The following is a 24,507-nucleotide window of genomic DNA, read 5'->3' as shown; positions in this document are numbered from 1 at the left end:
GGTCACCCATCTCCGCTGAAGGGCAGGCTCCGAGGCTGTTGGAAGGTTGGCCTCAGCGAGGCTGAGCATGGGGTCCCTAGCTGCCCCCAGAGGGCTTCCGGGCAGCACACCTCCCCAGCCCACCCTGACCCCACAGCTGCTGCCCACCCCAGAGGGCCCCCTCACTGCCATCAGGGAATTAGGGGGTGCCAAGAGCTGAGGCCCGAGGGTGCTGGGGGCCTCCACGGCATCGTGTGTGCACCCCTCCCCGGCTCACGGTCCAGCTGGGGGGAGCGTGTGTACACGGCAGGGACACACAGACGGCTCCAGAGCACCGCCCGGCCAGGAGGCCCCGGAGCCCCGGGGGAAGGCCTGGGCCGGACGTCTGACCGCTTCCCCGCCTCTGTGCCCTCGGCTTCCTCAGCCCCAAGGATAACCCCACCGCAGGAGGGCCTCTGAGGCCACGGCTGCTCTGCGGGAGGGGTCGTGTTCGCCTCGAATGTGCTCAAGGCACGTGATGCCCGGTCAGTCCCTAATGACCGGGCGCACTCTTGGCAGCCCTGGGGCCTGCCTGCTCTTCCTGTTGGCACCGGGGTCCCTTGTGGGTGTGAGCTGGAAGTCTGGTTCCAGGCTGGATCGGTCTGCTCAGGTGACCGACGTGCCCCCAGGAGGGACAGCGTCTGGCACGGGGTGGGCCTCATCATGCTTCTCCTGATCGGCACCAGGACCGCCCTCCTTCCAGTCCCAGAGGTGGAAGACAGGGGCCCTTTCTCGGTCACCTGAACGTGTCATCTCACAGGAGTCCAGCTTGATGATATCTGCTGAGTGATCCAGGAGGGCCGGGGGGACAGTCCCCCTGCGGTCTTTCCCCGACCTCTGGCCGCATCACCGGCTTCACTTTAATACTCGTGGACGAGGGGGCAGGCTGGGACCGCCACTGGGGTCTGACCCTGGCTTTCTCATGCCCGCCCTCCACCTGGACGACTCCCAGAGGGGACAGGAAAGTGCTCAGTCCCTGGGCAAGGGTCGGCAGGGAGGCATTTCTGCACCGTGGTTCCTGCTGACCACATCTGCACCGCCCGGGAGGAGCTGCTGAGGTTACTCGGGCGCGGTCACATGGGGCGCTGGCATAAGCATGCCTTCGACACATCCTGGACACGGTACCCTGACTGTCTCCAGTGAGCCTGGACACAGAACGTGCTGTCTGAACGAGCTGGGGCCGCAGGACTGGCTGGGGCAGATTTACCCCTCAACTCTTGGCACAGGGTCTGGCTCCCAAGGCCTGGCTTGTTGAAGGAATAAAAGACATGTATTCAGTCACAGGCCTACTTTGATGATGAGTGGGTAGATTACTCAGATCCAGCCTCTCGTGGAAAACAATTAAAAAAAAAAATAGTGTCACTCACTAAAGTTGCCGAAGACCTGAGAAGACCCAGAGGAGCAACTGCCCAGATGGGGAGTCTAACAGAAGACACCTCCCTCCGGATGGAGCTGGACTCCCAGGAGATGACACTTTCAGGTGACCCAGAAAGGGCCTCCCTCCTCCAGACCCGGGAATTACAAGGAAGGTGGTGCTGGTGCCAAGCAGGAGAAGGAACGGGTTAGGACCCCAGTGAGTCCAGGCACGTCAGCCTGTGACCTTGGCTCAATGTGTTCCTATCCATAACGCCCTCAGATGAGTGGAGAATGCAAGTGCCAAGTCTTTCTGGATAAGGGCACCTTCTTCCCAGGCTTGGGAACTACCCCACGGGTTGTGGAAGGGTGGTGGCCAGTGGGGAAAGTGCCAGGCCCACCAGGATGAAAGACAGCTAGAGGAGAACCAGCAGAAGTGACCCCTTCAACTTTGGGATCCTGAGAGGATTAGATGGATAATAAATCTAATAAACTGGTTAAGCTCTCCTTGTTTACAGAAATAAACCTCAAGATAGAAAGGTCCTTCAAAGGACAGGAACCATTAAAAAAAAAATGACACAGCCAACTTGGAAAAGAACCAAACAGAACGTGCAGAAATAAAAAAGTGTCATAACGAGAAGCAAAAATAGTAGACACTTTTGAAGACCCTTGACCTCTTCAGGAAAGGGAGACACGTGGGCACAGAGAAGGAGCATGCTGATAACGTATGCAGCCCCCTGCCCACTCCCTGCTCTCCAGGAAGAAAACCCAACCCTGATCTGTAGCTGGATCATGTGCCAATTTCCATGGTGTAAATACTCCCGCCGTGGCCTGATTCATGTACCAAAGGGTTTACACCTGGCTGGCAGAGTTCCCGAGGAGCCAGAAAGACCTGACTCTGGCACACAACCGGCCTAGAGACATGGGAGGACGTCAGAACCGCAACCTGAAGGGCACAGATTTCAGCCCGACTACCTGGGACCCGGGCGGAGCTGTCCTTGACGAACTTTAAAGACAAGAGTCTTAAAACATGTCCAGAATTCACTTTATAACAAGTACACTTCCATAAAACAAAGAGAGGCCCAAAGGAAGCCAGGTGGGCTGTATAAAAGCCTTAGTGCTTAAGACTCAAGAGACATAAAAACTTTAGGGCCAAAGAAGTGAATGTGTAATGGTGCAATTATGAATATAAATATGAATAGCTTTGGGACTAGACAACGGCCCCTGACACCTCACTGTAGAAGAGGCTCATGGCAGAGGCACTGAGCCTGGGGGTAGGAGTGAGATGGGGGCTGAAGACCACATTTTGTTGTTGTTCAGTCACTAAGTCACGTCCGACTCTTTGAGACTCCATCGATGCAACACACCAGGCTTCCCTGTCCTTCACCATCTCCCAGAGCTTACTCAAACTCATGTCCATAGAGTCAGTGATGCCATCCAACCATCTCATCCTCTGACGCCCCCTTTTCCTCCTGCCCTCAATCTTTCCCAGCATCAGGGTCTTTTCCAATGAGTCAGCTCTTCACATCAGTTGGTCAAAGTATTGGAGCTTCAACTTCAGGCATCAGTCCTTCCAGTGAATATTCAGGGTTGATTTCCTTTAGGATTGACTGGTTTGATGTCCTTGCAGTCCAAGAGACTCTCAAGAGTCTTCTCCAACACCACAGTTCAAAAGCATCAATTCTTTGGCACTCAACCCTCTCTACAGTCCAGTTCTCACGGTTCAGGGCAGAGTCTCACGTGAGGACCCAGCACCCAAGTTCAAGTGCTGGCTCTGCCCCTGTGGGGCCCAAGGCCCTCGATCTCCTTGCCCCGCCTCTCAGAGCCTCAGTTCCTTCCCTCAGTAAAGGGATCTGACCCCTGTACCACAATCCGGGTCAGGATGCCCACACAGGGTGGGGTGGGGATGGGGGTCTGCGTCCGGGACGACAAGTCCCTGAGAACATCTGGTGCTGCACTGTCCTTACATATGGAGCTGCTGAAATTAGACTTCAGGTGCCTCAAAGTCAAGAACCCCCACCCCGATGTCCAGGCTATGAGGAGGGACCACCGCCCCCCAACTCCATGCTCATCACCACACTGAGCCAAGTCTGGGAACGCACTCGGACACCAGCTCATGCCCACAAGGCCTCAACTGGAAACGGCAAGAAACATGCCCTTCCCCCCACCCCGTGTCCACGGCAGCCCTGCCCACCCCCCAGCAGGGAGGATGTGCCATCACCTCCATTCCTCAGACAGAAAAACTGAGGTCCCGAGTGGGGAAACCACTTGCCTGAGACTGCTCAGCCCCCAGGAAGTGGCCGGGCTGGCTCTGGACCCACACACGTGGCCTCAGAGTGGCTGGGCGGGGTCTGAGCCGGCCTGGGAGCTCAGGTACCCTCACCGCCTACCCGGGGGTCCTAGAGTCTGTTGTTGAGGCAGGTCCCATCCTCTAACAGGCAGCTCCTCGCTTGCTTTTCTAAAACCAACATCCACAAAACCAGGAAAGAGATGTCGCTGTGGCTCACACCATCTCCGGGGAGGAACGGGGAGAAACTGCAGCCCGCCAGCCTTGGGGTATGGTGACGAGCCCCGATCGGCCACATGAAAGCAAACTGACCTTGTACGGTTCACATGTCTGCAGCCTTAAAAATTCTGCCAAAACCGGAGTCAAGTTCAACATCAGGGCACTGCGGGCCTCTGTCACCTCTGGTACGCAGCTGGGATTTTCCTGTGTGGCCTTCTCGGCAATGACCAATGGACATAAATAATGCCCTGGCTTTGAGGTTGGACTTGAAAAATGCTGATGGATTTCAGGTACAAGGAAACATGTTGGCCCACAAGCTGCTCTTGTCCATTTCCTGGGAACCCTGGCCATCAGAGGGACAGGGCAGTGGGGGATGGGCGGAAGAGGCGCGCCTGCAGAAGGAAGGCCTGGGCCGCCTGCCTCCAGGACCCTTCTCCCACCATTTCCATCCTCTCTGCTGTCCAGGGGTCTCTGACATGACACCCCTCCTGGACCCTGATGTGTGAAACTGACTTAGGGGGCCGTCTTCTGGATCAAGGTGTCAGATCATAATTCGACAACCAGGGCCCCTCTTGTGGGTGGCTGGGGAAGCAATTTTTAGGCTGAGTTCCTCTGGGCCCACGGTGCCTGGCGGAGGGTGGGGGGCAAGTGGGTCACCTCTGGTCACTGCCAGTCGGCCAGGCTCAACCTCCATCCATTATGTATGCGAAGTTATGAGCACGTTTCTTCCAGACCCAGCAGTCCCCGCTCTGCTGGGTCCCTGGCTCGGGGCACCCAGTGTGTGTGCGGGTCTCTGTCTGGGCTACCTCTGGAGCACCAGACAGGGGATCGGGGACTTGTGTGGACACTGCAGGGGCAGGGGGGCTTCCTTGGGGAAGCTTCTGACGGCTCCTGGGAAACAGGCCTGCACGCTCCTTGCACCTCCAAGCATGGACCAGGGTCAGCAGTTTATACACCCTGGGAGCAGGTGAGAAGCCCAGTGTGGGGCACTCCTAGACCTGCTAACTCACAACCTGCATCCTGATGTCCTCAGGGGCTTCCGTGCACACCCCGGAACCCCGCACCGAGGCAGCCAGGCCAAGGCTTGGTCCCCGCCAGACCACCTGCCCTGCTCAGCCCTCCAACCACGAGCCATGCCTCCCCTACCCAAGGCTGTACTCGAGGGGTCCCGCGTGAACTCTCCCCACTCCTGGGATAACCTCTCATGTGTAAAGTCTCAGCTTTGTTGCGGGATGAATGGTGCCCTCCAAAAGAGACACCCACACCTCAACTCCTCATATCTGTGAGGAGGGCTTTATTCGGAAATGGGGTCTTTGCAGATGAAATCAAGTTAGATAAGGTTACAGAGGATTAGGTGGGCCTTATGCAGAGTGACGGGTGTCTTTATAAGAGGCTGAAGAAACACAGAGAGGAGGCTGTGTGAGGGGGAAGCGGACGCTGGGGGGCTGTGGCCACAAAGCCAGGAATGCCTGGAGCCCCCGAAACTGGAAGAGCCGGGAGTGACGCTCCCCCAGAGCCCGGGTCGGGGTCCTGGTCCTGTTGACCCTCGGCTTTAGACTTCTGGCCCCCAGAACTGGGAGAGAGTCGATTCGTATTGTTTTAAGCCTCCCCGCCAACCCAGGTTGTGGATGTCGGTATCAGAAGCCCCACCTGGGACACCCAATGTTCCGTGTCCCTAAAATCCACCAATTGATCACGACCTCAGCCAGGCTGGTCTTCCCCCGGTCATCACGGGATGTCTTCTCAATAACAAACCTCCTGACTTGGGAGAAAGGCTTGTGCTGCACACAGGGGCCTCGCCTGTGTGGGGCTCAAAGCCCATGTTGCCTCGGAGCGGCTCAGCCTCACACACTCGCTGGCCCAGGGGGAGCAAAGCGGGTCACACACCTCTGCGCCCCTGTGACCTCCACACCCTGCCTGGTCACAACTGCAGACGACCAGGCCAGCAGACATTTCAGGAGGGCGGACTTGCTCATCTGCCCCCATTCCTCTTGCTTCACTGTCCTTTTGCATCCCCCCATCCCTGCTCCTGGGCTTCCCTCGGGCCTCTCTTGCGATTAAGCCGGTAAAGAATCTGCCTGCAATGCCGGAGACCTGGGTCTGATCCTTGTGTTGGCAAGATCCCCTGGTGAAGGGAAAGGCAACCCACTCCAGTATTCTGGCCTGGAGAATTCCATCGACTCTATAAGTATAGTCTATGGGGTCGCAAATAGTTGGACATGACTGAGCAACTTTCATTTCATTCATCCCTGCTCCTGGTCAAGCCTGTCCAGCTGGCCCTCATGTTGGGGTCCAAGGAACACTGGTGAAATCTGAGGACATTTTTGGTTGTATTTAGGAATGCTGCAAGATATCAAATGCCAGCAATCCCAAAGCTGAGAAATCCCACTTTAAGACTCTTCATCTTTTGGGGGTCATTGCTTGAGTATCCAATTGGAGTTCATGGATTTCTTTCTCCCTGGGGAAGACGCATAAGCCCCAAATTTGTTTCAAAATGGGCAAGGTGATGTGGCTGGGCTCTCTCCTAGGCTATCTTGTTCTCCAAACCCTCTCACTTCTTGTAATCAGAGCACCCCAGGAATGAGTCATCCCGGGCATCTGTCCGCTAATGGTGCTGGCTGGACCCGCGCATACCCCGCACGCTGCCTGTGCCCGGCAGCCCCTGAATAGAGCAGGGGAAGGCAACAGGCTTCCTGGGGCCTGACTCATCTCAGGGGAAAGCTTGGGGCTGCAGCGGCCATGGAAAAGTCAGTTATGATCTGAAGACACCACAGGAAGATGGCCCATGCTCAGCGCCAGCTTTTTGAAATCTTGAACCATTTAGTTTATGCCACGGTAACAGTTTTATCTAAAAAAGGCCCAATCAGGGACTTCCCTGGTGGCCCAGCAGTTAACACTCTGCCTTCCTATGCAGGGAGTGTGGGTTCAGTCCCTGGTTGGGGAACTAAGATCCCTGCAAGCCTCGAGGTGTGGCCCCCCCAATTTTTGTTTAAAAAAGGTCCAATCAACTGCTGAGAAAATTTTAAGGCTATAGAACCAAATTATCACTGAAATTTGGGGTCACTGTGATGTTGTGATCTGTACTAATAATAAGAAATGTATTTTTGGTCTTTGTCCCCCACTCCTGGCACAGAGCTCCTCACTCTGGGAATTTCCTAAGTGGGGAGAGCAGTCAAGGTGTCTCTTGGTAGGTGAATGAGTGCCTCCTTTCGAAAGGCGGGCATTGCTTGCCAGGGTAACGAAGCACATGGTTAGAGGATTGGAACTTCCAGTTCCTCCCCCACACCACCTCCCCCCACCATGTCTGGGAAAGCCAGAAGGGCTTCTGGTTGAAGCGATCACCAACAGCCAGTGATTTAATCAATTGTGCCTGTGTGATGACTCCTCCATAAAGTCCCCCAAACAGGGTTTGGACAGCTTCTGGGTTGATGAACACATGCAGATTTGGGGAAAGCGGGGCTTGGAGAGCTTGAAGTTCCGTGCCTCCCCTCCACACAGCCTGTCCTGTGCATCCCCTTCCATCTGCTGTTCCTGAGTTTATTACCTTTAACATTAAAGCTGTGACCTAGTAGGCAACATGTTTCTCTGAGTTCCCTGACCACTTGACAAATGAATAGAACCCAAAGACGTCAGAACCTCTGAATGGGTAGCCGGTGGGTCGAGGTGCAGGTGACAATCTGGGCTTGCAAATGATGGCTAGAGTGGTGGGAGGGTCTTGTAGGGCTGGGCCTTTAACCTGTGGGGTCTGGCACTACCCCCAGATAGGCAGTGTCCACATTGAGTTAAGTTGCAGGACCCCCACCTGCTGTCAGAGAAGTGCTGGGTCGTGCCGGGGAAACAATGCATGCATGTTGGAACCGGGAGAAGCCTCGTCACCTATTAGTATGACTCGATATTTTCTGGTGGCCATAACCAATGTCTTTATGCTTCATGTTTATTTCAAAGTCAGAAGTTTTAAAAAAGATGTGTGGCGAAGGATTTGATTGGACTTGGAAAGGCTCTTCTTTCTCCTTTGTGAGCACGGCCATTCCATTATTTTATGAGCAATAATGATAGATGACTGAATATTCACATCACCAGTGAGAATTTCCCGAGTACCAGACGCTAAGTGAAGCACTTTAGCATAAGCCAGGGATGTAATGACTTGTTTCCCAGGTGGCTCAGCAGAAAAGAACCTGCCAGGCAATGTAGGACCTGGAGGGGACCCAGGTTCAAACCTGGGTCGGGAAGATCCCCTGGCGGAGGAAATGGCAACCCATTTCAGTATTCTTGCCTGAAAAATTCCACGGATAGAGGATCTTGGGGGCTACAGTCCACAGGGCTGCAAAGAGTCGGACACGAATGAGCACCTGAACATGCACAGAGTCATGCAAATAGTGTTGGTGTCTCTGTTTGACAAATGCTGAAGCTTCACTGCTGTTGTAGTTCAGTCCTCCGATTCTGTCTGATTCTTTGCGACCCCATGGACTATATACTCCATGGAATTCTCTAGGCCAGAATATTGGAGTGGGTAGTGTTTCCCTTCTCCAGGGGATTTTCCTGACTCCCCACATATTGTAAGACTAAACTTAAGAATTCTTGTTTTTTATTTCATTTCTGAAAGGACCGTGTAGGTACTTTCAAGAGGTCTTCTGCAAAACAAAGCCCTTTCGGCAAATGTGGTCATGATATCCAGGTAGGCTTTGCTGTTGTCAGTGTCACATCTCAGCCAGAAGGCAGATTCTGAGCTATTCCTCTGGCAGAAACAAATTCACAAAATAAACCAAGAAAGACAGCGGGAAAAACAAACCACACCAACAACTGGAAACGCGTTCCTCCTGAGACAAAGCTAGAGAAAATCCCAATATCCTTGTGGCCCAAAAACCCTCTTGGAAATGAATGTTCAGTAAGGAAGGGATGAAACATCTCAAGTTGGAAGGAGAGGCAATGCCCATGGCCAGTCTTGTCTAGAGACAGCCTGAGCGCTCAGATGAAGACACACGCCAATGTAAACCCTTTGCACACAGCAGTGATGGTCATCACCATAGTTAGTGTTTAGTCTGATGACAACCTTCCCCGGGCACCACATAAGGGAGCAGACCTGGTTCTCTTCCTCTGCCCCCACACCATTCACTCATGAAGTCAGATCAGGTGCTATCGTGCCCTGCCTGCCTGGCTGGCTCGTCCATGAGCTGTGACCACCTCCAGGGCAGGACTCCGCCTTCTCTTCTCTGTGCGCCGTGAACCTACACACAGTGGGCCTTCAGAACCTCAGGACACTCACCCCACCCCCACTATAGCCAGAACCCTCCCCAGGCATTAAAACAGCTGTGGAGTCACTTTGGCCCAAGCCCTGGTTACGGATCCCTGGAGCCTACTATAGCCTCTACAGCGTGAATAATCAAGTCCTTTATACACAGATTCCCAGCTGTCAGAGCTGAGCTTTGGATTCATTGTCAGCTCTGTCCCTCCTGTGGCAGCCAGGTGGGCCGCGAAGCAGACAACGGAGCTCATGAGCTGAATTTCAAGGGAGGCATTGAATGGACAGCGATCGATGCAACCTGTTGCAAACTGAGGGAGGTTCCCTGCATGTCTCAGAAAAGGCCTCTGGTGTGCAAGTGTGGAGCAGGGCCCCCACAGTGCAAAGGAAACAGAGGTACTCAGGGGCAAAGGCTCTTGGCCTCTCCTGTAGCAGCTCCAGTTGGTACCTCGTGAACAGTGGACAGCCAATGTGGTCACCTGAGCGTCACTCTTATTCCCTCACAAAGCAAGAGAAAGGGGGCAGGGTGTGGGAGTACCCAGAGGGTGTGGTGGGGAGGATGAAGGGACGTGTTCTTCCTCTCTTCAGTGCAAACTGCTTCTGTGAGTCTCAGAGCTGCCAGAGGGCAGTTACCAAATCGGGTCCCCACAGCATCCAGGGTGGGCTGGGAGCCTTAGCCCTTGTCACATGAACAAGCCACACCACATGGCTTCCCTGAGTTCTCACAGCAGAATCTGGGGGTTTTGTCTAGGTACACACTTCCTTGCTATAGCTGTGTTACCCACTCCTTTGAGCCCCACTTTTCTTTTCTAGAAAAAGGGCATCAATTGCGACCTTAGCACGTTGCTACCTTACTCCTGTGAAGACTAATTAGGGAAATCCTACAAAGAATAGCTGGCCTTCAGAGATATCAATGAATAGCTGGCCTTAAGAGATACTGGGTTTCTCTGATAGCTCAGCTGGTAAAGAATTCTCCTGCCATGCAGGAGACCCGGTGTGATTCCTGGGTCGGAATCCTGATTGGCTGCAGAAGGGACAGGCTACCCACTCCAGTATTCATGGGCATCTCTGGTGGCTTCATGGTGGCTCAGCTGGTAAAGAATCTGATTGCAATGCGGGGGACCTGGGTTCATTCCCTGGACTGGGAAGATCCCCTGAAGAAGGGAAAGGCTACCCACTCCAGTATTCTGGCCTGGAGAATTCCATGGATTGTATAGCCCATGAGGTCGCAAGAGTCGGACACGAATGACGGACTTCCACTTCACTTTCAAGAGATATGACCTTGGAGAAGGAAATGGCACCACACTCCAGTAGTCTTGCTGGGAAATCCCATGGACAGGAGCCTGGCGGGCTATGGTCCGTGGGGTCGCAAAGGGTCAGACACGACTGAGGGAGGAGCAGGCGCTTGCCAGAGGCCCCGGCGCTTTTGATGGCAGAGCCAGGACTGTGGCTGAGGACTGCCAGCTCCCAGGCCTCTCTCACCAGATAGGAGCGTGGAAAACTAGCATCTACAATAGCCTGAGGGCTTTCCTGGCAGCTCAGTGGTAAAGAATCGCCCCCCTGCCAAAGCAGGGGTCGCGAGTTCCACCCCTGGTCTGGGAAGACCCCAGATGGCAGACCAGCTGAGTCCATGCATCACAGCCTCTGGGTCGGTGCTCTGGAGCCTGGGAGCCACAGTACTGAGGTCTGTGGGCACCAGAACCCGTGCTCTGCAACAAGAGGAGCCACCGCAGTGAGAAGCCTACGCCCCCCCAACTGGAGAGCAGCCCCTGCTCGCATCAGCTAGAGAAAAGCCCACACAGCATGAAGACCCTGCACAACCACAAATAAATAAACTCATTGAAAAAACGCAAAAAAAAAAAAAAAAGAGAGATATGACCTGAATTCAGATTAAACTGGAGTCTCCAAGTGTCATCTGGCATTTCTTCCCTGAATCAGCCAAAACCCACACAGTTGCATTTCCAGGGTCAACACTTAGCCAGCGGGGCAGAAAACCCAGCGTGGTTCAAACAAGCTGCCAGACAAGCAGCAGAGGACTCACGGGCAGACGGCTTCCCTCCGGTTTCAGGTGGAGCTCCGGGACCACAGCAGGAACCAGCGCTGCCAACCCCTGGGCTCAGCAGCGCCCTCATTCTCAGGCCGGCGGCTCTGCCCTGACCTGCGCAGGAAGGCCACCAACTGCCCCAGGCTGACCTCACGCCCCTCCCACTGCTGTAGCCAGACCTCACCCAGCCCCACCCCTTCTGGCAGAACCAGAGCTCCTCTTCCGGAGCGGCGGGCGCAGCGGGCGCGGCCGGTGCGGCGGTGGCTGGGCAGTGTCGAGCCGGGCCAGATGGACCCTGGGCGTCGGTGAGTGACCTCGGCCTCCGCCGGGTGGAGGGACGGGCTTGTTCCTCAGCTGCGGTCCCTGGGCGCCCCCAGGTCCCGAAATGCAAAGAAAGCGGCGGTTTCTTCGCATTTCCGCTGGCGGTTTAGCGCGCGGCGGGGGAGCGGGGGCGAGGCTTCCCCGGGCTGGGGGCGGAGGTCAGAGAAGGGGCTGGGCGGGCCGGGAGCTGAGGGAAGGGCCCGGGCTTGAGGGAGCGGGCCGGGATTGAGGGACGGGGGCCCGGGGCTCTGGGGAAGGGACCGGGGGGCTAAGGGGAAGGGGCCGGGCCTGAGGCAAGGGGACCGAGGGACTGAGGGAAGTGGGAAGTGGAGGAACAGGGGTCTGAGCGAAGGGGCCGGGGGCTGAGAGAAGAGTAGGGGAACGAGGAGCTGAGGGGAAGGGAAGGAGCCGGGGGCTGAGGGAAGGGGAGGGGCCGGGGGCTGAGAGAAGGGGACTGGGGGGCTGAGGGACGTGGATGGGCCGGGAACTGAGGGGACGGGACCAGGCCTGAAGGAAGTCCTGGGGAGGGGAATGAGGTTGGAGAAAGGGGGGCGGGCTGGGGGAACGGAAAGGGGCAGAGCCTGAGGGGTCAGGGTGCGCGGTCCTTAGGTGGCTGGGGCGGAGGGTCCGGGGTCTGAGGGGAGGATGCCCGGGCTCCTGAGAGGAAGGGGCCAGAGAGTTGAGTAGGGCGTCTAGGATAGGAGAGGGGCCCTCCAGGAGGGGTGCAGGACCTGGGGTTCGGGAGGAAGGGGTGGGGGAGAGGCCGGGCCCTAAGTGTTCGGGGAAGGGGGCCAAGGGCCCAGAGGGTCCCGGGAAGAACGGGGAGCCCTGGGGAGGGGGTCCAGAACCTGGAGGGTTAGAGGGAGGGGGCGGAGCGCCTAGAGGGTCTAGGGAAAAAGAGGAGCCCTCCCGGAAGGAGAGGGTCACGACTTGGGAGGTCAAGGGGCTGACGGCCGAGGGGGAGGGGCCGGGGTCTCACGAAGGCTGGGCGGGCGGCTCCCTCCCAACTCTGGGGCCCACACCGGCTGGGAGATGTTGCAGCCAGGTCAGTGGAAAGGCAGCGACCGACGCGGCTGCAGAGTGGAGCGGCTCTAGTTGGGAACAGCCCCTCAGGGTGCGGGATGGGAGTCACCTGGAAGGGAATCACTCTCATTGGAGCTTGGTGCCCCTAGAAAGGGTCTGTGTCAAGGGGGACACGGCTTCCTCCCCCTGGAATCTGTTCGAGTCTGGCCCGGAGGAGCGAGTGTGAGGAACGCACTTCCCACTGGGCAGAGCTCTGAGGTGTCACGGGCCAGCGCGCCCCGCTGGGCTCTTCAGCGACCTGGCCCCCGAGCTCGGTAGGGGCTTAACCTGCCGGGGCCGACCACGTGATTCGCCCCGCCGCCCCGCTGGCCGGCGCTGGGCAGAGCCTGACAGCGGGTGAGTCGGGGAGCTGGTGCCTGAGGCTGGCCCGCGCCTCTCCGGGTGGAAAGTGTTCCCAGACCTGAGATGGCAAGGGTGTGCGGGGTTGTCTTTGATGCTCTGCTCCATACCCCCCTCAGTAACTGGCAGTGTGTCCCCCATGACCTTTTCCTTGAAGCATTATGAGAAGCAGACTGTCAAAAACTTCACTTGCATGGAGTCCTTGGTGATTCTGATCTTTGGTCCATGCAGTGCAGCAGGAGCTGGGCAAGCGCCTGGCTGAGAGAGAACGTTGGGAGCCCTGGGGTCTGCCCTGTGTTGCAGTGGGCTGCGTCCTGGGGCCCTTGTCCATCAGAGGTCCTGTCTTTGACTATGCAGGAGGCAGGGGTGGGAGGGGAGTCCTCTGGGTCACGGTGGTGTGGAGAGTGGGCCATGTGAGACCTGTTTCCTCTGCTACACTGGAGAGGGTGGGCACGTGGACGGCTAACTCGGTGTTGGTGGTTTCATCACCTCAGAAACCTTATCGTGTTCCTTATCGTAGAAATGGGCCTGTAGAATGTATGGTCTTGTGTGTCCGGCTTCTTCACTTAGCGTGGACGATTTGTAAAGCGTTGTCCGTGTTGTAGTGGATGTCAGTACTTCACTCCTTTTGTCGTCAGATGTTAGTAACATTCCATGGATTGGATAGACCACCTGCTGCATGTCTATCACTTCACAAGGACATTGGGTTCTTTTCACTTTGGGCTGTTGGGAGTGATGCTCTGTGAACAAGTTTTCTCTATACCTAGGAATGGAGTTGCTGGGATCTGTGGCACCTCTGTGTTTTAAAACTTTTGAAGAACTGCCTGATTCTTTGATTTTCCATTTCCACCACCAGCCTAAGAGCCTTCTGATTTCTGCACACCCTCACCAAACTTGTTTTCTGTTTTTTGGACTATAGCCACCCTGGAACATTTGGAGTGGTGGAAGACACCGATTGGCCAGGTCCCGGTCATGTGACCATACGCTCTAGAGCACGTGTGAGCTGCTCCTGGTGGATCAGAGGTGGAGATAGCAGCAGCACACCACACTGGAGCCCGGACCAGAGAGAAGGTTCTTGCCAGGTAGGCTCCATTCCTGCTCTGGGGGGTTCGGAGTTATCACTTGTGATTCTGCATCCCCCGGGCCCTCGGTGCAGGCCCCGCTGTGAGATCTGGAAAGGTGGTGGCTTCCCTCGTTGACACAGAACTAGTGTTTTGTTGTCCTGGTCCTCGTCCTTGTCCAGTCCCATTTGACCCCCAGGCTGTACCGTTGAGCCTCACCCATGGGATCGGGAGAGCCCAGTTCTAAAGGAGTTTCATGCAAGGAGAGGCTCCCTGGACCTGAGTGCGGCCCGCCCCATTCGTGGAAGCGGAAGTGGAGCGGGGCCCCTGGGAGCTGAGGGCGCGGTGGTGGCTGGGCAGTGTGGAGCCTGGCCAGAGCAACCCTGGGCGTCTGCTAGCGGTTTCGTGGCATTTGCGCTGGCGGTTTCGCGCGGCTTCCCCAGGCTGGGGGCGGAGGTCAGAGAAGGGGATGGGCGGGCCGGGGGCTGAGGCAAGGGCCCGGGCTTGAGGAAGCAGGCCAGGCCGGGATTGAGGGACGGGGGCCTGGGGCTCTGGGGAAGGGACTGGGGTGGGGGCAGTGGGGGCGAGCTGAGGGGAAGGGGCCGGGCCTGAGGGAAGTGGAGGAGCCTGCGCTGGGCAGAGCCTGACGGCGGCTGAGTCAGGGAGCGGGTGCCGGAGGCTGGCCGGCGCCTCTCGGGGTGGAAAGTGTTCCCAGACCCAAGATGGCAAGGGTGTGCGGGGTTGTCTTTGATGCTCTGCTCCATACCCCCGTCAGTAACTGGCAGTGTGTCCCCCATGACCTTTTCCTTGAAGCATTGTGAGAAACAGACTATAAAAAAAAGTTCACTTGCATGGAGTCCTTGGTGATTCTGATCTTTGGTCCGTGCAGTGCAGCAGGGGCTGGGCAAGCGCCTGGCTGAGAGAGAACGTTGGGAGCCCTGGGGTCTGCCCTGTGTTGCAGTGGGCTGCGTCCTGGGGCCCTTGTCCATCAGACCATCAGAGGTCCTGTCTTTGACTGTGCAGGAGGCAGGGGTGGGAGGGGAGTCCTCTGGGTCACGGTAGTGTGGAGAGTGGGCCATGTGAGACCTATTTCCTCTGCTACACTGGAGAGGGTGGGCACGTGGACGGTCCACTAACTCGGTGTTGGTGGTTTCATCACCTCAGAAACCTTATCATATTCCCTCACCCCCCAACACTAGGCAACACTATCTATTTTGTCTCGCTGTAGACTTACCAGATCTGGCCACTGATAGAAATGGGCCTGTGTAATGTATGGTCTTCTGTGTCCGGCTTCTTCACTTAGCGTGGACGATTTGCAAAGCCTTGTCCCTGTTGTAGTGGATGTCAGTACTTCACTCCGTTTATCGTCAGATATTACTAACATTCCTTTGAATGGATAGACCACCTGCTGCGTGTCCATCACTTCACAAGGACATTGGGTTCTTTTCACTTTGGGCTGTTGGGAGTGATGCTCTGTGAACAAGTTTTTTATATTCCTAGGAATGGAGTTGCTGGGATCTGTGGTACCTCTGTGTGTTAACCCTTTGAAGAACTGCCAGATTCTTTGATTTTCCATTTCCACCACCAGCATAAGAGCCTTCTGATTTCTGCACACCCTCACCAAACTTGTTTTCTGTTTTTTGAAAGGTAGCTACCCTAAAACGTGTGCAGTGGTATCTCAAAAGTCGGCTTTGATTTGCATTCCCTTGATGGTTAGTGATACTGTCTGTTCACAAGCTTATCATCCATTTATATGTCTTTGGAAAAATGTCTGTTCAGATCCTTTCCCCTTTTCAAAATGTGGTTAACTGTCCCTTTTATTATTGACTTGTAAGAATTCTTTATATATTCTGGGTAGATGATTTGAAAATATTTTCTCTCATTCTGTAAATAGTGTTGATTTTGATGGGTATCTTTTGAAGCCAAAAGTTTAAAATTTTGTCCAGTTTGTTTTTTTCTGTTTTCACTTGTGCTTTTAGTGACGGCAAAGCATCTAAGGTCTGTTGTCGAATTCAAGGTGATGAAAATCTGTGCTTATGTTTTTTTTATTCTAAGAATATAATAGTTTTACTTCAGACACTTAGGTTTTTTGATCCATTTTTTTCCAGTTAATTTTTGTGTGTGGTGTGAGGTAGGGTTCTAGAGGCATTATCTTCGGATTGGAAAAAAAACAAAACCAAAACAGGCCTTTAATTTTTCAAAGAGTTGTTTTCATGATTTTTTTAATTAAAAATATTGAGAGGGAATAGATTATTATAGATTTGAGCCTATCACTAGCTACCCTTGCAAGATTTTCATAGATGCTGGATGATAACTGCAGTACCCAGAATGTACTAAGCAACCTACACAAGTTAAGATTTCTAAAGGCAGAGTTGAGGAAGGCCAGCAGAGCATCTTCTGTCTGGTTGCTAATGCATGCCAGGCCACACGTCAGCACATACGGTGTATGCCTGTGACGAGTCTGGTCCTGGGGAACAAGGGGATTCTAGGCATCTGTCATGTCTAGCAGTGCAGTGTCTAGTCAGGGCTATCCTGTGGTCTTAGGGAAGAGGTGCTTAGCTGGTGGCCCGGAGAATTGGAGTGTTGGTCTTTTGCAGTAACCGTACCTGTTCATTAGAGACGCAGCTTGCTGCTCTTTTGCTCCCCGAGTCACCATTCTTCACATTCCGATAGCAGTCACTACTCTGAGTTCTAGCTCAGTCATGTCACCATCCCTTTGGGGAGTGCTTCTCATACATACATCTATATGAAAGTGTGAGAATGCTAGTCAGTCAGTCATGTCCGAATCTGTGGCCCCATGGACTGTAGCCCGCGAGGCTCCTCTGTCCATGGAATTTTGCCTGCAAAAATATTGGAGTGGGTTGCCTTCATTTTTCTGGGGACTCTTCCCCATCCAGGGATAGAACCTGGGTCTCCTGCATTGCAGGCAGCTTCTTTACTGTCTGAGCCACCAGGGAAGCCATATATATATATATATATATATATATGTATACAAACACACATACATACACACATATACACATACACCCAGAGTAATAGAATTGTATCGCAGAATAAATTAGGATGAACAAGAAATGGAAAGCTCTCAGCATTTTAGCAAACAAATATGTACACTAGCCATTGAAGCAATGATTTCTGTTTGCATTAAGAAGAAACTTCATACAGTTGTAAATCTTATGGAACTTCTTTATTTCCTGTAGTTTCTCACTGTGGCTGAAAGTTAGTTGAAGTCTTTGGTTAGGGAAATGCAAATTTCTTTACAAAAGCTTGTTATGTTGGGGAGGATTTCAGAGGTATTCTAAAAGGATCTCAGCACACAAAGATTTGCCCAGGGTGCCTGTCAGCACATATCCTTCTGAGCTTTTTACTCTTAATCGTTTTACAGACAGAAACTCTCCCCAGTGCCTGGGAATTCCTCATTGGATTACTGAGTTTTCAGCAGAGTTTTGTGAGTGTCTCACATCTGCACCTGGAGAAGAAAGGTTTGTGCACCGTGAGCGTGCTCATATGCTCCACTGGGCAGGCAGGGAAACGCCTTTGACAAGGAACGTAACGGGTGTTTCTCACTGGGTTTGCAGAGATAGGGACGATAACTTTCTGGAAGGAAATTTTCCTGTTTGAAAGATAAAGTCAATTTTGGTGTTGCCTGTGGTCTAGAAAGCAGAGGGGATTCCACAGGACTCTGGAGTGGAGGACTCGGGGCACCTCCCCCCGGGCAACCACCTGGCCCCTTCTTCCTGTTCCATGGGGGAGTGGGGAGCCTGTGGCCATGATGCAGGGGAAAACCGGCCAGTGCTCAGCAGCCCACGAGTGAGCCTGGCTTCTGGAGGGACGGGTGGAGAGTGGACCCTGGGACTTCTGTGCCGCCAGCAAGGAGAAGACACAGGTCAGGACGCGGGTTTCACCTTGTCCTTGGGTGGGGAGTGCATCTCGCTGGAGACCCTGTCCTTCTGCATGACTGACCGTCCCCTCACTGGCTGAGGAGACCACTAGGCCACCGGAGTCCTGTGGGTGGGCAGCCCCTTCTCAGGCCAGTGTGGTACCACGGGCAGTCTTGACTTGGGGAGGCAGAGGCTTAGGGCAGAGCATTTGGCTTTCAGGCAACTGTGTCTCCATGTGTGAAGAGGCACGCTGGTTATGCCTGCCGGTGCTGAGCCGGTCTGTCGGTTCCCGAAGATTGTGTCCAAAGCAGTTTGTGTCTGGGCGCTTCCTGCCTTGCTTCACCTAATCAGAGGGGAGCAAGGGTCCCGATGGGACAGTGTCCAGGGGACTGCGTTGATCCTGCCCACCTGGTGGCACATGCTTCCCTACCCAGCTGACGTGGCAGGAGTCCAATCTGGGAATCAGAGCTGTTCCCCTCGATCCATCCCCGCCACCACCTTAGAGTTGTGACCTAGCAGAGCTGGGGGCGCAGGTCGACCTGCCTGGGGGAGTCTCAGGCCTGGGAAGGGCTCCCGTCCTGTTTGGATCCACACAGAGCACAGAGCATATGGCCCCACCAAGTGAGACTGGCAGTGTCCTCAGCTCAGACACCAGGATGGGGTCTTCTGGTTGCATGCAAACAAGCCTTCAGTTTCTTCCTGGCCTGTGTGCAGTTTTATGAGTACTTCTGGGGAGAGTGAAACCTTTCTTCTGGTCACTTTCTTTTGAAGTTCTGAAAGGCTAGATTTTGCCTTTGCAGTTATGCAAAGAGCAGCGTGGTCCGGCTGCAAGGCTGTGTCATTGTTGTCTGAGCCGATAAATTCCAGAGTTTCAGGGCTCTGCTGAGGAGGCAGGGCGGCCTGCCTCAGGGCTGCCCGGCACAGAAGTTGGCATTCTCTGTGTTCTGCGTTTCCCCAAGTAGATGGCAAAGCAGCCCTTGAATGATTTATTGACTTGTCAAGAGTCTAAGTTAAGAAAATCATTGTAGGGTTTCCAGTAATTATTTTTGAGTCAAAATGGTGCTTTAAAAAAAAAATTGTGATAAAATGCAGCAGACTTTACCATTGGCGACAGCACATTCCCAGTGTTGGACAACACTGTTGTCAGGAGACTTAGTCGGGGAGGTTCCCATTGAGTGAAGTAGCACACGGGACTTTTTTTATTTTGCAGAAAATTTTCTCATTTGAGTTGTAGCTAGGAGTATTTCTTCTGTGTTTGTGCCCTGTGACTGCTCTCATGTTAGGTTTCTTTTGATCCTTCTGGTGTCACTCAGGCACGGGGATTAAGAGTGACCTTGTTTTCTTTTAATGGTTGTGGCATGTAGGAATGTAGTGCCCTGACCAGGGATTGAACCTGGGCCCCCAGCATTGGGAGCAAGGAGTCTCAGCTGCTGGACCCCCAGGGATGTCCCATGAGTGGACCTCTTGAGCACATAGCTCCCTGCCCTCCCTGTGCTGTCCAGGGTTTTGGGGTCCCGGGCAGGGCATCTGTGTGGGTCTCTGGGCAGGGCTCTCCTGGCGTCTGTGACCCTCAGCGGTGCTCTTCCAGATGTGGAAAGCCTCGGGCGGCCACACTGTTTCCATCACCCCGGACAACGGGGGAGCCGACAACTGGGAGGACCGACCGTGATTTTGTGGTAGGAGCCTCCAGTCTGCCCACCTTTCCCGTCTCCTCAAGTAGATACTCCCAGGTTTTTGGGTGGGTGGGTGGGGGGGCTGTTTTACAATCCAGGGTGTGGGGTGTCCTCGTTCTTTCTTTTCCTTTTCAGAATGACGTAAGTGAAAAAGAGCAGAGATGGGGGGCATGTCTTGGCTGTCTGTCTGACGGATTTGTTCGTCTTCCATCTCTTCACTCCGAAATATCCACAAATTGCGGGAGAATGTGTTTCAAGAACACCAGACCCTCAGGGAGAAAGAGGTGGAAATGGGACCCAAAGCCTCGCACGGCTACAGAGGGAAGTTTGGCGTGGAGCAGGACAGGATGGACAAGGTAAGTGCCGACCCACGTGGTGTCAGTCCTGGCGTCCTTGACCTCGCCAGGGTCAGCAGGGTCGTCTCTCAGCCCTCCCCTTCCATTGAAAAGTTGGGAATCCACTTGTTGAGGGCAAGATTTGCCAGAAGTAACTCTCTCTCAATTGACCTTAGCTGAGAAGGGCTGTGGTTTCTGGAAGCTCTTCAGATTCTGAGTTGCTGGGGAGGGAGGTGTTTTGGGAAGGCTGCAGCTGGAGATCAGGTCCTACCAGAGGCCAGCTCTGTGACCAGGACAGAGGCCCACAGCCAGCCAGCCAGACTGCTGGCACGGGCGTCACGTGTAGTTCAGGCTGCAGCCTTAGTGGTTCCCATCTTCAGCCCAGAGCCGAGTTTCAGCGCCTGGTTTCACGTCGAGGCTGGAAAGTCAGCCACCTAGCGTGCTGCTGTCCTTCGCACACTTGGTGACCTTCAGAGAGGACCCTGTCCTCCGGTGTCAAACCGTGGCCCACCAGGGTGAGGACAGGCAGGTCTAAGTAGGTGGGACTGAAGCTGTTAACAGTGCAGCATCCTTTGCTGGTACTCAGAGAGGGGGCTGGATCACCTGGGGGCTGTGTCCGCCCTGCAGAGGGGACAATAGACTGGAGCAGGTGTGCTGCATCTGCAGTGAAGAGGGTGTGCGTTTCCCAGGCTGGGTAACTTGAGATGTCTGCCTTTACTCTGTGCTGAGGTGTAAGCTGGGGTCAGATTCCTCTGTAATTCCACCCCATCTGCCTTGTTTCCGGTCAGGCTCAGCCCGGAATGACAGGGCTTGTCACACTGGTGAGCCACCACCTGCTTGAGAGAGGGGCGCCTCTCATGACCAGAGCATCATCCCTGCTTCCCGCAGTGCTCTGCCTGGTGCTGACTATCTCATAAATAGAGTCTCGTCAGTGTGAGACCAAGGCCAATCTGGGGGACAAAGCTGTTTTGATCAGAAAGTTGGGCGAATCGCTAAGCTTTCACTCTGGCCATGTTTTTGGAACAGTTCTGACTTCTTGGTGATGAAGAGTCACGCTGGCGGTTCCTTTGGGCATGCTGCTGCCTCAGTGTTACCTTGCTGATGTTTTCTGGGTGAGACCCCTGAAGCTGCAGATGGGTGGTCTCTGCCACAAGTTTTTGGAGGCCGCAGTGCTCCAGATCAGCTGTTGGCTGTGGTCATCGAATCCAGCCTGGGAGGGAGAGAAAGTAACAGCTCCAGACTGGAAAGGAAATTCTGCTTTGCTCCCTGGCTGTGGAAGAACATGCGCCCTGAGCTGCCTGCAGAGTTGTCAGAGGTGGTGGTGACCCTGTGGGGGTTGGACCCTAAACCCTGCTGCTGAAGTTCCGGATAAACAAGCAGGAGGGGAGTTGGTAGTGCGCTGGCAGGCCCCTCACTGTATTGAAGGAGGGGGCCAAGGTGGGGGTGATTCCCTGGGGAGGAGCTAGGCTGGACGAGCCGCCTCCTCGCCCGGCATTGGGTCATGCGTCAGTCATCTGTCCTGCATCCTCAGTGTCCACAAAGAGGTCCGTGACCACTCTCCATTCTGCCGAGGGCGCCTGCTGCCTTACTCTGAGGGTCATGCCTGGGCGACTGGAGCAGCACGGGGCCGCTCAGCATTCGGGGTGTAAATATTTTCAGCTTCCCGGCCACCACAGGGTCTCAGGTGGCTCCCGGCCACCACAGGGTCTCAGGAGGCCCTCCTCCAGTGTCAGGCCCTCACCCAGCATCAGGCCCTAGCCCAGCATCAGACCCTCACCCAGCATGAGACCCTCCCTCCGTGTCAGGCCTTAGTCCAGCATCAGACCATACCCAGCATCAGACCCTCCCCCAGCATCAGGCCCTAGTCCAGCATCAGACCCTAGTCCATAATCAGACCTTCCCCCAGCATGACACCCTCCTCCAGAGTCAGACCCGCCCCCAGCATCAGGCCCTAGTCCAGCATCAGACCCTCCCCCAGCATCAGACCCTTCCTCAGTGTCAGGCCCTAGTCCACAGCATCAGGCCCTCCTCCAGCATCAGAGCCTCCCCCAGTGTCAGTTCCTCACCTAGCATCAGATCTTACCAGCATCAGGCCCTCCCCCAGCATCAGACCCTTCCTCAGTGTCAGGCCCTAGTCCACAGCATCAGGCCCTCCTCCAGCATCAGAGCCTCCCCCAGTGTCAGTTCCTCACCTAGCATCAGATCTTACCAGCATCAGGCCCTCCCCCAGCATCACACCCTAGTCCAGCATCAGGCCCTCGTCCAGCATCCGGCCCTACTCCAGCGTCAGGCCCTCACCCAGCATCAGACCTCAGTGCAGGATCAGAGGTTGCCCCCCAGCATCAGTCGTTTCCCCCCAGCATAAGGCCCTAGTCCAGCATCAGACCCTCCCCCAGCATCAGACACTCCACCAGCATCAGGCCCTACTACAGCATCAGACCCTAGTCCAGCATCAGACCTTCCCGCAACATGAGACCCTAGTCCAGCATCAGGCCCTCCCCCACCCTCAGACCCTCCCCCGGCCTCAGGCCGTTCCCCACTATCAGGCCCCCCACCTCCAGTATGAGGCGTGGCAGCTCCACTTGTCTGATGCTCCTGAGCACACTCAGGCAGCCCCAGAGCCGCAGGACAATGGCTCTTGCAGGAGGTGCATCTCCAGGAAGCACCTGCGGAGCAGCAGCAGCTGGGCTCTGTTTCAGGTCAAGGAGAGGCGAAGGGGCACTTTTGCAGGAGGCAGCCGTGGCTGTGGGCATGTTCCCCGACTCTGCTTCCTCCCCATGGGGGCTCTGCTCTCCTGCTCTCTCACGGGCCCCAGGACTGTGTCCTTCCAGATTCACAGTCGCCTTGATATCTCAAGCCCAAGTCCTGAGTTGCGTCCCAGTCTGGTGTGGTGGAGGGCTGGGAACACCCAAGCTCAAGGGCTGAAAGGATCCCAGGGGGACAGTCGGGCCCCAGCGGGCGGCGGGGCAGGGGATGACAGTGGCCGCCCACAGAGGGCCGCGCAGCAGCACTGAAAGGACAGCAGCGATGCCTTAGCTCACTCAGGACGCTGCCGGCCTAACACTCAGAGATGTTACCGTCAGCAGCTCTGGCGACGCAGGAAGCCCGGTGAGTGACACCACGCCACATGGGCTGTGTGCGTGGGCACTGCTGACCATGGCTTCGGTTTTCATTCTGGTTCCAACTGTCCCTCCAAGGGTTGACAGGCTCCTCTTCCGAATGGCACAGATGTTTTCTTTATGTGGGTGAATGCATCCCTGCTTGTTTCTGTCGGCACTGTTGTCCCTCATTGTGTGTTTTCCTCGTTACAACCTGTACTTGCTGCTCTTCCAGTTTAAATTAGGAGCAGCCCTTATTTTCTGCATTTTCTAGTTGTCAGTGTTCACTGTGGCTTTCCAGGTGGCTCTAGCGGTAAAGATCCTGCCTGCTAATGCAAGAGATAATGAGAGATGTGGCTTCGGTCCCTGGATCGAGAAGATGGCCTGGAGGAGGGCATGACAACCCACTCCAGTATTCTTGCCTGGAGAATCCCATGGACAGAGGAGCTAGTGGGCTACATTCCCCGGGGTCCCAGAGTGAGACACGACTGAAGCAGGTTAGCACACACTCAGGCTTTAGGTCAGTCACTCAGTTGTGTCCGACTCTTTGCCACTGTGTGGACTGCAGCACTCCAGGCTTTCCTGTCCTTCACTATCTTCTGGAGTTTGCTCAAACTCATGTCCATTCAATCAGTGATGCCATAGAACCATCTCATTCCTGTTGCATCCACCAGAGAGGTGGCTGGGGCTCGGCAAAGTGCATGGTCCCACTGCGTGGGTGTGAAGCTGCCCTCACCACTCTCTGACCGCGTGACCATCACTGTGTCTTCCTCTGTAAATCGGGAGGTGGCAGCACCTGCTTGGGAACGGGCACATCCAGCATCTGGTATATAATCAATGCACCACCATCTCAGCGTTGTATTTATTAATAAGAGGGATGGCATTTAATAACCTGCTCCTTTTTCTCTCTTGTCACTTAACTGTGGTCCAGACCACATCTGGTTTACATACCCCTGTAATTCCCACACCGAGCACAAACAAGACACTCAACAAATTTCTGGCTGAAGAGGCAGGAATATATCCTGTCCTCAAGGAGATGAAGCCAAGCGAGCGAGATGGGGCCTGATGATAACACTGTGTGATGAGGAGACCCCAGGAAGACGTGTGTCGCTGTGGTGTGGCGTGGGGGGCATGGGCAGAACCCCTGAGAGCTCCTGGGGACGGGGAAGGTGGCAGGAAGGAGGAGGAGGGCTGTTCCTTGCCGGGTGTCCATAGATTGTACCTCACCCCTCACTGATGAGCACTTGGGCCATTTCCAAACACTTGTCAGTGTTCTGGGGGAAACAATCATTGCCCAGCTCCTACTCAATCAACTTCACAGAATATGTTTCTAGCACTGGAGTATAAACATTTGCTTTCTTCATTCCATCCTCCGTTCATCCACCTATCCAGCCAGCCATCTGTTCATCCATCCATCCACTCACTAATCCATCCATCCATCCACTCACAAATTCCATCCACCCATCGAGCCAGCCATCGGTTCATCAGTCCATCCACTCACTAATCTCTCCATCCATCCACCCACCCACCCACTCATTAACTCATCCGATCATCTC

At 54.9% G+C, this 24,507-nt stretch overlaps 1 protein-coding gene across 1 annotated transcript in view; it reads left to right on the top strand.

Annotated features, from left to right (window-relative positions):
- Positions 1-24,507, top strand: part of LOC122710047 — an 83,265-nt gene that overhangs the window by 740 nt on the left and 58,018 nt on the right. Inside the window, exons 2-6 of the mRNA XM_043927491.1 lie at positions 538-669; positions 1,528-1,591; positions 11,095-11,465; positions 13,823-13,985; positions 19,393-19,521. Coding sequence (XP_043783426.1) covers positions 538-669; positions 1,528-1,591; positions 11,095-11,465; positions 13,823-13,985; positions 19,393-19,521 — 859 coding nt within the window. The remainder of the gene's footprint in view (positions 1-537; positions 670-1,527; positions 1,592-11,094; positions 11,466-13,822; positions 13,986-19,392; positions 19,522-24,507) is intronic.

This window comes from Cervus elaphus, chromosome 16 (assembly GCF_910594005.1).
Source record: "Cervus elaphus chromosome 16, mCerEla1.1, whole genome shotgun sequence".
Classification (NCBI taxonomy): domain Eukaryota; kingdom Metazoa; phylum Chordata; class Mammalia; order Artiodactyla; family Cervidae; genus Cervus; species Cervus elaphus.
Note: the sequence above shows the minus strand (reverse complement) of the source record. Positions and strands in the feature narration are given on the sequence as shown.